Source organism: Planococcus citri, chromosome 1, assembly GCF_950023065.1.
Source record: "Planococcus citri chromosome 1, ihPlaCitr1.1, whole genome shotgun sequence".
Classification (NCBI taxonomy): Eukaryota; Metazoa; Arthropoda; class Insecta; order Hemiptera; family Pseudococcidae; genus Planococcus; species Planococcus citri.
Genome location: NC_088677.1, coordinates 18,602,959 through 18,616,114, shown reverse-complemented (window position 1 = coordinate 18,616,114; position 13,156 = coordinate 18,602,959). Strand labels below are relative to the sequence as shown.

Below are 13,156 nucleotides of genomic sequence, written 5' to 3'. Positions count from 1 at the left end.
GTTCGCGTAATCGCGTTATCATGTTTGATATAAAACAAAATGAAAACACCAAGAAATTTTAATTGATTGGCGCTGGCAAATATTTTTGAAATTTAAAAAAATTTCACGTAAAATGTAACAGATAACATCCATCGTATCTGCTGTTGGAAACTGTGAACTCAAGAAAAACCACTACATCGCTCAATATCGAATTTGTGCCAGTTAATTTTTCGTCATTTATCCCAATATTGCGAAGGTATGTTACAGTTTCAACTGGTAATTTTCACACATAATTTAGGTTATTAGTTTTCAGTTACAGCTTTAGAACTTGATCTAATTATTATGTATGTTTTCATATTGGGACATGATTTTTGAGATGGAAATATTCTCAATTCATCGTTCATTATAACGCAACTGACTATTTTCATCGAGGAAATAAACTGTAAAATGCCATTGAATTTGATGTGTTTTCCTCTTAGAAACAAAACACTTTTAATTTTTAAACGAATCAAGTTTCTAAAACTTTGTAAAGCAATCTGCTAATAACTTCGTTGTTGGTACCATTTGAGCTATATGTATTTTGATTCACTGTCAACTGATCCATGATTGTAATAATTAAAATTCCACAAGAAAAATGTTTGCTGCGTATGAATTCTAATGCTATTTTTTATTTGATTTTAGATTGACTCAGTTTGGGGGTGGAGTTCCCCCCCTTTGCGACTTCAATCGTCGCGAGGGAATAGAATGGGGGAACTGATTATTAGCGGAGAAAGGCCACCGTCTCCAGCACGATTGACTCACACATCGGAAAAACATCCTCGCAATACGCTCACCGAATTGAATGGTTTGCGCCGCCATCGAGAACTATGCGATGTCGTTTTACATGTCGGATCTAGGAAAATTTTCGCTCATAGGTAACGAACTGCGACGATTCTATATCCATTCTACATGCGAAAGAGGGCATACATACTTCATTTAATAGAGTTCATTTTATAGGGTAATCTTGTCAGCATGTAGTCCTTACTTCAGAGCAATGTTCACCGGAGAGTTGGCAGAATCGAGACAAACCGAAGTCACAATACGAGATATTGACGAATTAGCTATGGAATTGTTGGTAGATTTTTGTTACACTTCCCATATCGTTATTGAAGAATCAAACGTTCAGACATTACTACCAGCTGGTTTGTACTTATTGTAAATGTTGATGTACAGCGAATGTGCTGAATTGATTTGGCTTATGTGAGATGTTGATTTTTGTTTAGCTTGTCTTCTTCAGTTAGCGGAAATTCAGGACATCTGTTGCGAATTTTTAAAACGACAGTTAGATCCTTCGAATTGTTTGGGTATACGTGCATTCGCAGATACTCATTCTTGTCGTGATTTACTAAGAATCGCTGATAAATTCACGCAGCATAACTTTCAAGAAGTAAGTATGCAGAATTCGTTAGTTTAGTCTGAATTGCGATTGTTTAATAATTTCGTACGTACGTTTTATGTATGTAGGTAATTGAGAGCGAAGAATTCTTACTGTTGCCAATTACTCAGTTAATCGATATTATATCTAACGACGAATTAAATGTAAGATCTGAAGAGTTAGTGTATAGTGCGGTGATGTCTTGGGTAAAGTATAACGTTTCAGAAAGAAGACAACATTTATCGCAGGTATTATAGACTGTTTTTCAACGCTCGAATGTTCTCAAGTTTCATGTTTGATGAATTTTTTCCTTCTTTCGTGTAGGTTTTACAACACGTTCGTCTACCTCTACTGAGTCCAAAATTTTTGGTCGGTACGGTTGGATCTGATTTATTAATACGAAGTGACGAGTGTTGTCGAGATTTGGTCGACGAAGCAAAAAACTATCTTTTATTACCTCAAGAAAGACCTCTGATGCAAGGTCCCAGAACTCGACCTCGCAAACCAACCAGACGCGGAGAAGTCTTATTTGCCGGTAAGAAGGATCGCATGGTCGTAATTCTGTACCTACGAAATGAAATACTGACATGCGAGTTTTTCCCTTACGTTAGTTGGAGGTTGGTGTAGTGGAGATGCAATCGCATCTGTAGAACGTTTCGACGCGCAAACCATCGACTGGAAAATGGTAGCTCCGATGAGTAAAAGGAGATGCGGCGTTGGCGTAGCCGTACTCAACGATTTATTGTACGCTGTCGGCGGGCACGATGGCCAATCTTATCTCAACAGTATTGAAAGATACGATCCGCAAACGAATCAGTGGTGTTGCGACGTCGCACCTACGACATCGTGTCGTACTAGTGTCGGTGTTGCGGTATTGGACGGATATTTATACGCTGTTGGCGGACAAGATGGTGTACAATGCTTGAATCACGTCGAAAGGTACGTGGAAAACTCGGCTCGAGATGCGTGTTGGAGTATGTAAAATTATATCGTTTAATTTTCTTGCGAAATTTAATTACTTAGGTACGATCCGAAAGAGAACAAATGGGGTAAAGTAGCGCCCATGACTACTCGACGGTTGGGCGTAGCTGTAGCCGTATTAGGTGGTTACCTGTACGCTATCGGAGGTTCAGATGGGCAGTGCCCTCTTAATACAGGTGGGATGATTAATTAGATTCGTATAAGGTAGCGGTGGTTGAAATCTCGTGTATAAATTTTTCTCAATCTATTCTAATGATTTTCAGTGGAACGGTATGATCCGCGGCAAAATAAATGGACTAATATGGCTCCCATGTCCACCCGAAGAAAACATTTAGGATGCGCGGTATTTAATAATATGATATACGCGGTAGGTGGTCGAGACGATTGCATGGAATTGAGCAGCGCTGAGCGATATAATCCTCACAGCAATTCGTGGTCTCCGATCGTTGCGATGACTTCTAGACGAAGTGGAGTAAGTACTGGAATACGTAATTTTGATACGAGGGTCATTCCAGGTCAATAAAATTGGTCTAAAAAAATACGATTTTGAAAGTCATGTCTTTCGATTTCGCTCAAATTTTTTTTGCAATATCTGCCTACCCAGTAAGTAAGAACCCCGCAATCAGTTTGGTCCTAGCCCCCTCAGGAGGTGGGGGGGGGGGACTTCCATTTCACGCTGTCTCGAGGTGCTACACTTCAGCAGCGCATTCCTCCAAAACTATAATTTTTTGATTTTGATCCAAACTGATTTCACAGTTCGAAAGGGCATTGAATTTTGAACTTTTTAGCATTTTGAAATTTTCAAAATTTGAAAGTTCGAATTTTAAAATGGAGCTGTACGTGGGAGCTACCATTTAAAATTCTGAAAAAATACCATAGATGTACATACCTTCTGATGCTTTTTTGAAATATTCAAGTTTCGACTTTCGAGATGGGATCTCTTGATGTAAAGGGAGCACCCCACCTCCAATTTTAGGCCAAACTTTCGAAAAGCAGTATGGGGCATGTTATATATCGAATTGTATGTTTTTGGTGACGCTGAACTCGAATATGATGTAATATTTTTGATTAGCCACATCCACACCCCCTCCCCATTTTTTGGACTTTAACCGGTTGGGGAGGTTCTGGGAGCCATGGGCGAGGTCAGTTTGAAAAACTAAGGCTAAATTCGTGTTCAGCGATATCAAAAACAAAATATTTCATGTGTCACACGAACGAAACCTTTTTTTTAAGTTATCCCCCTTTGATATATCACATGCCCCAGATTTTTTTTTTCAAAAGTTTTGCCCAAAATTGGGGGTAGGGGTGCTCTTTTTCCATCAAGAGATCCCATCTCAAAACTTGAATATTTCAAAAAAGCATCAATTTTTTGAGTCCCGGTGTGGATTTTGACCTCCTTATCATCTCCTTTTGTAAATCTTATAACCTTGGTCCTCACTCCTCAGGTCTTGCCTGCGTTTATTTTCATTCCATATTTTAATCCAGCGCTGTTAATTTGGTCAATCATCTAACATCTTCTGCATCTGCGCTTCTGTCCCAACAAGGATCACTTTGTTGTCTGCGTAACTTATTTTATTTATTCTCTTGCCATTGATCTTGAATCCCATTTGTTAAATTCGCGCTTCTCTCATTATTTCTTCTGCGCACACATTGAACTACCTACATGAGAGGGGGCATCCTTGCCTCACACCTCTCTGTATACCACATCCATTCTCCAAGTACTCAGTTCCAATCTTGATGTTTGCTCTCTGCTCCCAGTATAGGTTCTTGATTATTCTCAGGTCTTTGTCATTAATATTGTATTTCTTCAGGATCTCTAACATCCTCAAATGGTTGACGCGATCAAATGCTTTCTCATAATCGACAAAGCAAGCAATGATTTCCCTATTTGCATTCAGTGCTCTTTGAATGATCACTTTCAGCAGGGCAATTGCATCTCTCATCCCTTTTTTCACTACAAATCCAGATTTTTATCTATCTTCTTTGCAATTCTGGCATTCATGATGGTGAGTAGTAGCTTCAGTGTGTGGCTCATTGATTTGATGCGATGGCTCTACAAGGAATGGTCAAAAAGTGAGGTTCCCACCTCTGGTATCTGTGTAAAAATGAACGAAAATGAAAAGTTGAAAAAGGGTTTGATTTTCTGAACTGACTAGATCATTTTGATATAATCATCTTCAAGATTTGAGCCCTTGTCACTTTGAAAATCAGCTTCGCGATGATAGTCCACAATGAAGTGGCTGTTCAACTTCTTAAATGTTGATTGAACTAGTTTTTCTGTATAAAACCAGTGGTAGTGACAGACACTGATTTTAACCAGTGGTAGTGACTGCCACTGTTTAGAACCAGTGGTAGTGACAGCCACGGTTTAAAACCAGTGTTTGTGACAGACACTGTTTGAAACCAGTGGTAGTACCAGACACTGTTGATAACGGGTGGTAGTGATAGTCACTTTTTAAAACCAGTGTTTGTGACAGACACTGATCAAAACCAGTGGTAGTGACACACACTTTTTAAAACCAGTGGTAGTGACAGACACTGTTTTTAACCAGTGGTAGTGACAGCCACTTTTTAAAACCAGTGGTAGTGGCAGACACTGTTTTTAACCAGTGGTAGTGACAGCCACTGTTTAAAACCAGTGGTAGTGACAGACACTGTTTAAAACCAGTGGTAGTGACAGACACTGTTTGAAACCAGTGGTAGTGACAGCCACTGTTTAAAACCAGTGGTAGTGACAGACACTGTTTAAAACCAGTGGTAATGACAGACACTGTTTGAAACCAGTGGTAGTTACATACACTGTTTTAAAAACCAGTGTTTGTGACAGACACTGTTTATAACTTAACTGGTGGTAGTGACAGACACTGTTTAAAACCTGTGTTTATGACAGACACAGATTGAAACCAGTGGTAGTGACTGACACTGATCAAAACTGGTGGTAGCTACAGACACTTTTTAAAACCAGTGGTAGTGACAGACACTGCTTAAAACCAGTGGTAGTGACACACTGTTTGAAACCAGTGGTAGTACCAGACACTGTTTATAAGCGGTGGTAGTGACAGACACTTTTTAAATCCAGTGTTTGTGGTGACAGACACGGTTTTAAACCTGTGGTAGTGACAGACACTGATCAAAACCAGTGGTAGTGACAGACACTTTTTAAAACCAATGGTAGTGACAGACACTGTTTGAAACCAGTGGTAGTGAGAGACACTGTTTGAAACCAGTGGTAGTGACTGACACTGATCAAAACCGGTGGTAGTAACAGACACTTTTTAAAACCAGTGGTAGTGACAGACACTGTTTAGTGTTTGAATTAAAACCAACGGTAGTGACAGAAACTGTTTGAAAGCAGTGGTAGTGAGAGTCACTGTTTGAAACCAGTGGTAGTTACATACACTGTTTTAAAAACCAGTGGTAGTGACAGACACTGTTTGAAACCAGTGGTAGTACCAGATACTGTTTATATAAGCAGTGTTAGTGACAGACACTGTTTAAATCCAGTGTTTGTGGTGACAGACTGTTTGAAACCAGTGGTAGTGACAGACACTTTTTAAAACCAGTGGTAGTGACAGACACTGTTTAAAACCAATGGTAGTGACAGACACTAAATAAATGCTATTCCACTTATTTTAATTTCTTGTGGGTGACAGGGTGACCATCATCTGCGTCATTTTGGTATGCATGTCTCATTCTCTAGAGTTGTGCCTTTTCTCCAGTTCTTCTTTTTCTTGGCACTTCTCCTCATACCATTCATTTTTGGCCATTCTGCACATTCCCATGATCTTGTTATTTAGTGCTGTGTATTCACTACTTGGTCTGTTTGCTTTTCTTCGTTTTTCCATCAGATCCAGTATCTCTTGAGCCATCCATGGTTTGTGTTTTCATTTTCCTGTGAGTGGAGTAGACTTTTCTGCTGCTGTTTTAACCTTTCGGTTCCATGCTTGCCACTTTTCATCAATACCTTCTGGTTGTTCCAACTTGTCTTCCTTTTGTTTTTCCAGTTCTTCTCGGAATTTCTTTTGCACGTGTTTTGATTGGATTTTTGCAATGTCAATGACATTCTTCACCCAATAGTTGTTGTAAAAAAATTTTTGTATGAAATCAAAAGACATGAGACATGACTCAAAAACGTTGGTCGAATTGACATGGAATGACCTACTACATCTTTAATCAAATGTACACTATTTCATTACATTTTATTTTCAGGTTGGTTTAGCCGTAGTAAATGGACAGCTTTATGCTGTAGGAGGTTTTGATGGCACAGCCTATTTGAAATCAATCGAAGTTTATGACCAAGAACAAAACCAGTGGCGTTTATGTGGTTCAATGAATTACAGAAGGCTGGGTGGTGGCGTTGGCGTCATGAGAGCTCCACAAACTGAGCATTCACTTTGGTGATGGCGTGTACTTTATAGTTCACATTGCTCGTGACCAAATTAATGCTTTTGTTACTACTATATTATTTGGATGGTGGTTTGAAAATGGACAATTCGCATTTAACGCGTTTTTCTCTCGTTTTAATTCGTCAAATGTTTTTCTGTGGAAAAAATCTTTATTATGTATTAAGCCGATTTTATGGTTAGCCTGTACCTGATTGCGAATTGATTATTCAACGAATTATTTTCTTTTTTTGAACATTATCTCATCTGACGCTGCTGAAATCGATAGCTACCTATGCATTAAGTATTCAGTATTTTTATTAGATGTCAGAACGCTGCTTCAAGTTTGAAACAAACTTTTAATATGTACTTATTCTTTTTTTTTCTCTCTCTCTCTCTTTCTTTCTTTATGTTGGTAAATGATTGGATAAAATTTTGATTTACTCAACGTATCTAGTTTTCTTTTTGTGTTTCATTATGAATTTTCACTATTGAGTGTAATGAGGCTGAATTTTTCAAAAAAATTGGCCAAATGGGAACAACTTTTTATAGAAAGATGGGAATCTACCTCAACACCAATTTCAGCCTTTAGAATTCTTTTTTCTGTAGTGCAAAAGTATCTCATTTTATTGATCAAGCACGCTTTCATTTCTTTCTGATCAGATTCTGATCTTCACTCTTCAGATTTCAAGTTCGTAGTTTCGTACTTGATTAATGATTTTGGAATTTCTCATAAAAAAAATACCATTAATTATCTACTTCCAACATGGTGAAAATGAAAATTGAAAAACTCATAGAAATGTATTTTAAAATTGCATTTACAATGAAATTACACAATTCGCTGTCTCAAGTCATGTTACATGAGAATTTGAAATTTGTTCTAATAAACGTGATAGTTTGAAAAAAAAATGCAAATAAGTAACTAAAAAAAGGTAACCAGAAGCGAAAAAAAGTCACAAAAATATCATACAAAAAATTCCAACTTTTCTTGAAAACACAACGATGTTTCTAATTTACGATCTACGAAAAACATCATAATATCGCATTGAATACTTTGAATAAAACAATTAAATATACATAAAAATTGTATAGATTGAATTGAGTTCTTTGTTGAGAAAAACTCAATCAAAATAAACAAAAGCAATAATACCATCAATGACTAGACGTTAAAGTGCACTAGTTTTTTTTTCCGGTGCAAAAACTCGGAAGCCGTCGGGTAATGTCGGAGGTACTTCGTTCAACTTGTATTTATCTTTTCATCGTCATCTTTCTGTTCTTTTCTTTCCAGTTCCCAAATTCAAATTTTTGATGTTAAGTATTTATTATTTTTCCACAACTAAAGCATACTAATGATGTTCATATGAACTGACTTGATAGTTGATGTTGAATTGATTGAAAAACCACTATCACATCACTGTAGAGGCGAAGATTATTGACAAAATCACCGCGAACTGAGAAAGAAAAATATGAAAAAACAGTAAACAAGTTAAATTAAGTAGATTATTACTTATTGCCGAGCTTTCGACAATTGTTTTTCAACTCATATATTCCAAATTTGCGTAGGTACATATGTTTCGTGGAGTGTGTACAGTTCATGAACGATATGTATCAACACTATCAGGCTTAACATTTTGAAATGATGATAATAATTGATCCATCTAACGCCAACGGTTAATATTATGGAAAATGCTGAATAAGTAATCATTATATGTATGTAGTACGTAATGGTATTTTATAATTTTATATTTTCATTTTTTCACCTTTACGTCCTTTATTACGAAGCAGAACAGAGTTTGAGACTTGAGAGTTATCAGTTATCACACTAGAGAAATAGAACAAGTCGAACGAAGTATTTCCGACTGTACCCGAAGACTTCCGAGTTTTTGCACCGGAAAAAAAAACTAGTGCACTTTAACGTCTAGTCCATCAATGTACGTATCTCAGAAAAATAAACGACGAATGAAATTAAAACTTCTAATAAAAATCGTCATTGTGGTGTTCAACACAATGAAAGGAATGCTTCATTCAATAAATATTGATAAAAATTAAAATCTAACAAAGCCTATGCACAGGCGAAAAAAAATCCGAAAAATATCATTAAAATTCAAAATATTATTAAACCTTAAAACACAATAAAACTCGTAACTTTTCATTTGTACAGGCGATATTTTTTTGTAAAAAACACACGTACACATTGATAGGTAATATTTACAAACGCGAGACTCTAAATCATATCGCTGATATCGCTAAAAAAAATCCCTACAAAAACAGCACAACTTACATGTATACGGTAACCGCATTACGAATAATGATTCAAGTCGATTAATTTCAAATATTGAGCAGAATCAGACAATGTGGGTGAAGCTGGAACATAGTCATTTAAAACATGAGGAGCTTCGTTGAAAACATCCAATTCATCACCACCAGTATCGATTGAAGTAGCTAACAAAAAATATTGCTCGCTTCTGGTGGGCCAGAGTAAATGAGTCATTATACAGTACGCCAAACAATCAGCAGCATATGTTATAGCTGAAAGTGAAACAAACACAAAAATAATGACATTCGTTCGAACTACAGGAGCTCTCTACGTGGTGCTTCATTAACAGTTGCAGAAAAAAAAAAAACCATACCTAGTAGTAATTTAGATCTCCATAATGGCGATATCTCCGTCGATATTAAAGCTGCTATAGGCAGATAGATGAACCAGACCAGGGCTGATGCTCCAAAATGCAAGAAGAAATTCAATTTCTTACAATTGTGTTCGTATTTCATGGTATTTCTTAATTCTAACAGGAACCAAAATATGATCACAATGCGGAGTAGTATTATTAACCAACCGGGCCACGTTTGATATTTGTCGATGTCTTTAACGATATCAATTTCCACCTAGAATTTGTAAAATTAATAAATTGACGTGCCATGAAACCAAAGTGTTTTGACCACTAAATTCAATCAAACTTACTTTATTCCATATATACAATAAAATATGCACCATTCCGTATATTAACCAAATTACAAATACGAATGGATGCCATGTAAGCTGCATTCTAGTAACAGCCCATCCTTTAGCGAGTAATAATAACAACAGCATGAAAGTTGTCTGCAAAAAAACACATACAAACGCATCAATATTAACACATCTGTACCTAGGTACCTACTACCTACCTACCAATTGAGTCGTCATACCCGTGATAAAATATCCAGTACGTCACCCATTACAGCTATTCGAGGATACCCCTCTCCATCAATGGCAAATTTAAAAGCACCGAGCAAATTCATAGAAACACCGAAAAATTCCATTAATAGACTAGCAGTAAAAAGCTTAGTTACAGGGTGACTTTGATGGGTAACTGCATAAATTTGAACTGGCACTAGTAACGCGTAAATTACAAAAAATAATAGGAATAATTCCACCGTGTCCTGCAACAAACAAATACATTCCAATAATTTATTTATCCTTCGCCATATTTCCTGCAGGGATTGAGGGCTGACTGCACAATACTCACATGTTTATCAAATGAAAACTGGTAAACAAATGGATTAAATGAGCTGCGATTAGGATTACCGTTGACAAACCATATATCATAATCAATTTTGATTCTATCTTTAGAGTAATGCCAAGTACAAGTGTCCTGGTTTAGGTAACAAGCAGCGAACGAGGCGTACCAAAATCTGTAAGTAAATAAACAAATCGATATCATAATATCGTACCACATATTAACTGGTCAACATACTATTACATAACAAACTCTTACTTAGGTTGCTGGAAATCTTTGATTTGATAGGAGAACTGAGACCCGTAAATGAAATCAGCCGGATTGCCAGCGTTCGTACATAGGTGATTCTTTCTACAAGGGATTTCGCTAACGAAATCGATCTTCTCGCCTTGAACGCATTTACCAAACGAGATCTTATGGAACATCAGCTGACAAGCTTTCGTTCTGTTTTTAAACAATCTGTACGGATAGTATTCGATGAAATTATCGTTATCGAGTACCACAAACATAGCAGTTCTGTTAGACTTAAAATTATCAGTCGTTATATTGCCATAAATGTATCCGGATGAATATGGATTGTGCAAGTCAGTCTTTTGGAAGCCGAATTTCACCACGAACATGAAGAAATCCTCGCTTTTCCAAGTGCCTTTCATATGGACACATTTTACATTTAGAATCTTCAGGAATAATATCAGAAAGAATCCGGTCATCTTCATCTTACTGTTGATGCACAGCATCTCTCTCCGGGCCAACGAATTTAATCTACATTTTACCAGATGGATTCCTCGGTTCCTCCACTTGTTGGAGGTGGATTTTAGTCCAGTAACTTTAGCAAAAAAATAGGGGCTATAGTGAATCTCTAGGTGGCAAGCTGATTTTTGGTATACTGGTCCATTTTGATGTCCTGAAAACGAATCTGAGGAGTCCTCTACTGTGCCGGGTGTGCTTTCCCCCAAATTGTGGATTTTAGCCCCTCAAAATAGGTTTTTGGCCAATATATCGAAAAATTTCGACTCTAGCGCAAAAATGATTGAAGAATGTTGTTCTACGTTAAATTTCCGATCTATTGATATATCAACTGTCTTTCTCCCCCAAGGGGGGTGGAACTACAACCATTCAAAAAAGGGGGGTTTCCTGAGAAATACATAAAGGATATAGGCGCCTGCGGGGGGTGAAATGGTCCCCGAAAGCGTTCGAGTTGATATCAGCATGGAAGGTGGGTCCCATCGAGAAACTTCCGCGTGAAAAATTTCAGATCGGCACCACCTCCCCTTTTTGGGGAACCCCCCTTTTCTGTAATTTCAATACCAATTTTCTCAGCCCCATTTCAACCGATTTTGAAAATTTTTCAGTATGTTATGTATATTCATAGTAGGTACCCTCACAAAAATTTTCAACCCCCTCCCCTCATATTTACTCCTCAAAATAGCGTTTTTCAACTTATTTCAAATAGTATAAATTGAGGGGGCTATGTGCTGTGGAGAGGGCTAGATGAGTGTAGCAAAAAATCTGACGTCATATTCGTGCTCAGCGGTATCGAATCATACGAAAACGACACCCTACTCATTAATACTTAGTTATTTTCCCCGAAATTTCCATTTAACCCCCAACCCTCTCCAAGGCACATTTTCACACCATTTTGAGGGGTAAATATGAGGGGAAGGGGTTGAAAATTTTTGTGGGGATACCTACTATAAATATACATAACATACTGAAAAATTTTCAAAATCGGTTGAAATGGGGCTGAGAAAATTGGTATTGAAATTACAGAAAAGGGGGGTTCCCCAAAAAGGGGAGGTGGTGCCGATCTGAAATTTTTCACACGGAAGTTTCTCGATGGGACCCACCTTCCATGCTGATATCAACTCGAACGCTTTCAGGGGCCATTTCACCCCCCCCCCCCGCAGGTGCCTATATCCTTTATGTATTTCTCAGGAAACCCCCCTGTTTTGAATGGTTGTAGTTCCACCCCCCTTGAGGGGGAGAAAGACAGTTGATATATCAATAGATCGGAAATTTAACGTAGAACAACATTCTTCAATCATTTTTACGCTAGAGTCGAAATTTCTCGATATATTGGCCAAAAACCTATTTTGGGGGGCTAAAATCCACAATTTGGGGGAAAGCTCACCCGGCACAGTAGGGGACTCCTCGGATTCGTTTTCAGGACATCAAAATGGACCAGTATACCAAAAATCAGCTTGCCACCTAGAGATTCACTATTCAATGCTAAAGTTACTGGACTATTTTCTCAGCACCGAAGAAATAAGTATATAAAATTGCACACGAAATTATCACGTAATCTCACCATCGTCGCCGCGTAACACAAATATTACACAACAAACACACTGCTACTGTGCTGAAAATGAAATGCTGTAAAGTGTAAACTAGACTAGCTTCGAATCTGTCGTTTTCGAATGATTCGATCAGTTTCATGCGTTGCTAGTAAGGGACGATATTGGGAAAGTAGAGTCGTTTGGGTTTGGATTTGGAAGGGTTTTATTTATCAATGAATGAAAAAATTGAAAATATGTTTGATTTTGACTCGAATGATCCAATTTATTTCTTTTTATTTAATTATTTTATACCGTTGGGATTGTTTAGTAAACTGTGCTATTAAATATATTCAACTCTCAACTCTGACTATATAATGAGATCAATTTCTTTCATTGCATTAATTACATCACGATTCCCTCTGTTGTTAGGTTAGGTTCATATGCTTTATTGTTATAGTACCACTTGCCACGCGATAGATTAATTTTTTTCATATTCATAAATTTCATTTCAACCACCTGTACACATGCCTCATGAAGTCTACACTCAGTGTATTTCATTTTGAAGTAAATACCTATCTGGTTGAACAGGTATATCTACTCATTAAAAGGAATAAATATTGACAAAAA

The 13,156-nt window shown here is 37.3% G+C and overlaps 2 protein-coding genes across 2 annotated transcripts; one reads left to right on the top strand and one right to left on the bottom strand.

The window, feature by feature from the left end:
• On the top strand, positions 1–7,204 carry dbo (Kelch-like protein diablo). Its single transcript, XM_065370170.1, has 10 exons — positions 1–235; positions 661–893; positions 976–1,160; positions 1,242–1,405; positions 1,483–1,641; positions 1,718–1,928; positions 2,005–2,332; positions 2,417–2,550; positions 2,638–2,846; positions 6,584–7,204. Exons 2-10 carry the CDS (start codon positions 724–726, stop codon positions 6,773–6,775), a joined length of 1,752 nt encoding a protein of 583 aa, XP_065226242.1. The 5' UTR covers positions 1–235; positions 661–723; the 3' UTR covers positions 6,776–7,204.
• A 334-nt stretch (positions 7,205–7,538) lies between these two features.
• On the bottom strand, positions 7,539–13,156 carry LOC135849667 (integral membrane protein GPR180-like). The gene is made up of 7 exons (XM_065370171.1): positions 12,562–13,156; positions 10,512–11,079; positions 10,263–10,428; positions 9,943–10,176; positions 9,719–9,856; positions 9,387–9,642; positions 7,539–9,285 (listed from the first exon to the last, which is right to left on the bottom strand). The coding sequence occupies exons 2-7, from the start codon at positions 10,988–10,990 to the stop codon at positions 9,056–9,058; spliced, it is 1,503 nt and encodes a 500-aa protein (XP_065226243.1). The 5' UTR covers positions 10,991–11,079; positions 12,562–13,156; the 3' UTR covers positions 7,539–9,055.

What these genes read in the sequence shown, in the direction of transcription:
- dbo (XM_065370170.1), top strand. Translation starts at nt 724, where the DNA reads ATGGGGGAACTGATTATTAGCGGAGAAAGGCCACCGTCTCCAGCACGA. An exon ending in CGCAGCATAACTTTCAAGAA is followed by an intron (nt 1,406 to 1,482) that starts GTAAGTATGCAG and finishes TTATGTATGTAG; the next exon opens with GTAATTGAGAGCGAAGAATT. An exon ending in GCAGTGCCCTCTTAATACAG is followed by an intron (nt 2,551 to 2,637) that starts GTGGGATGATTA and finishes AATGATTTTCAG; the next exon opens with TGGAACGGTATGATCCGCGG.
- LOC135849667 (XM_065370171.1), bottom strand. Translation starts at nt 10,990, where the DNA reads ATGCTGTGCATCAACAGTAAGATGAAGATGACCGGATTCTTTCTGATA. An exon ending in AAAGATTTCCAGCAACCTAA is followed by an intron (nt 10,429 to 10,511) that starts GTAAGAGTTTGT and finishes ATTTACTTACAG; the next exon opens with ATTTTGGTACGCCTCGTTCG. An exon ending in GAGATCTAAATTACTACTAG is followed by an intron (nt 9,286 to 9,386) that starts GTATGGTTTTTT and finishes TTTCACTTTCAG; the next exon opens with CTATAACATATGCTGCTGAT.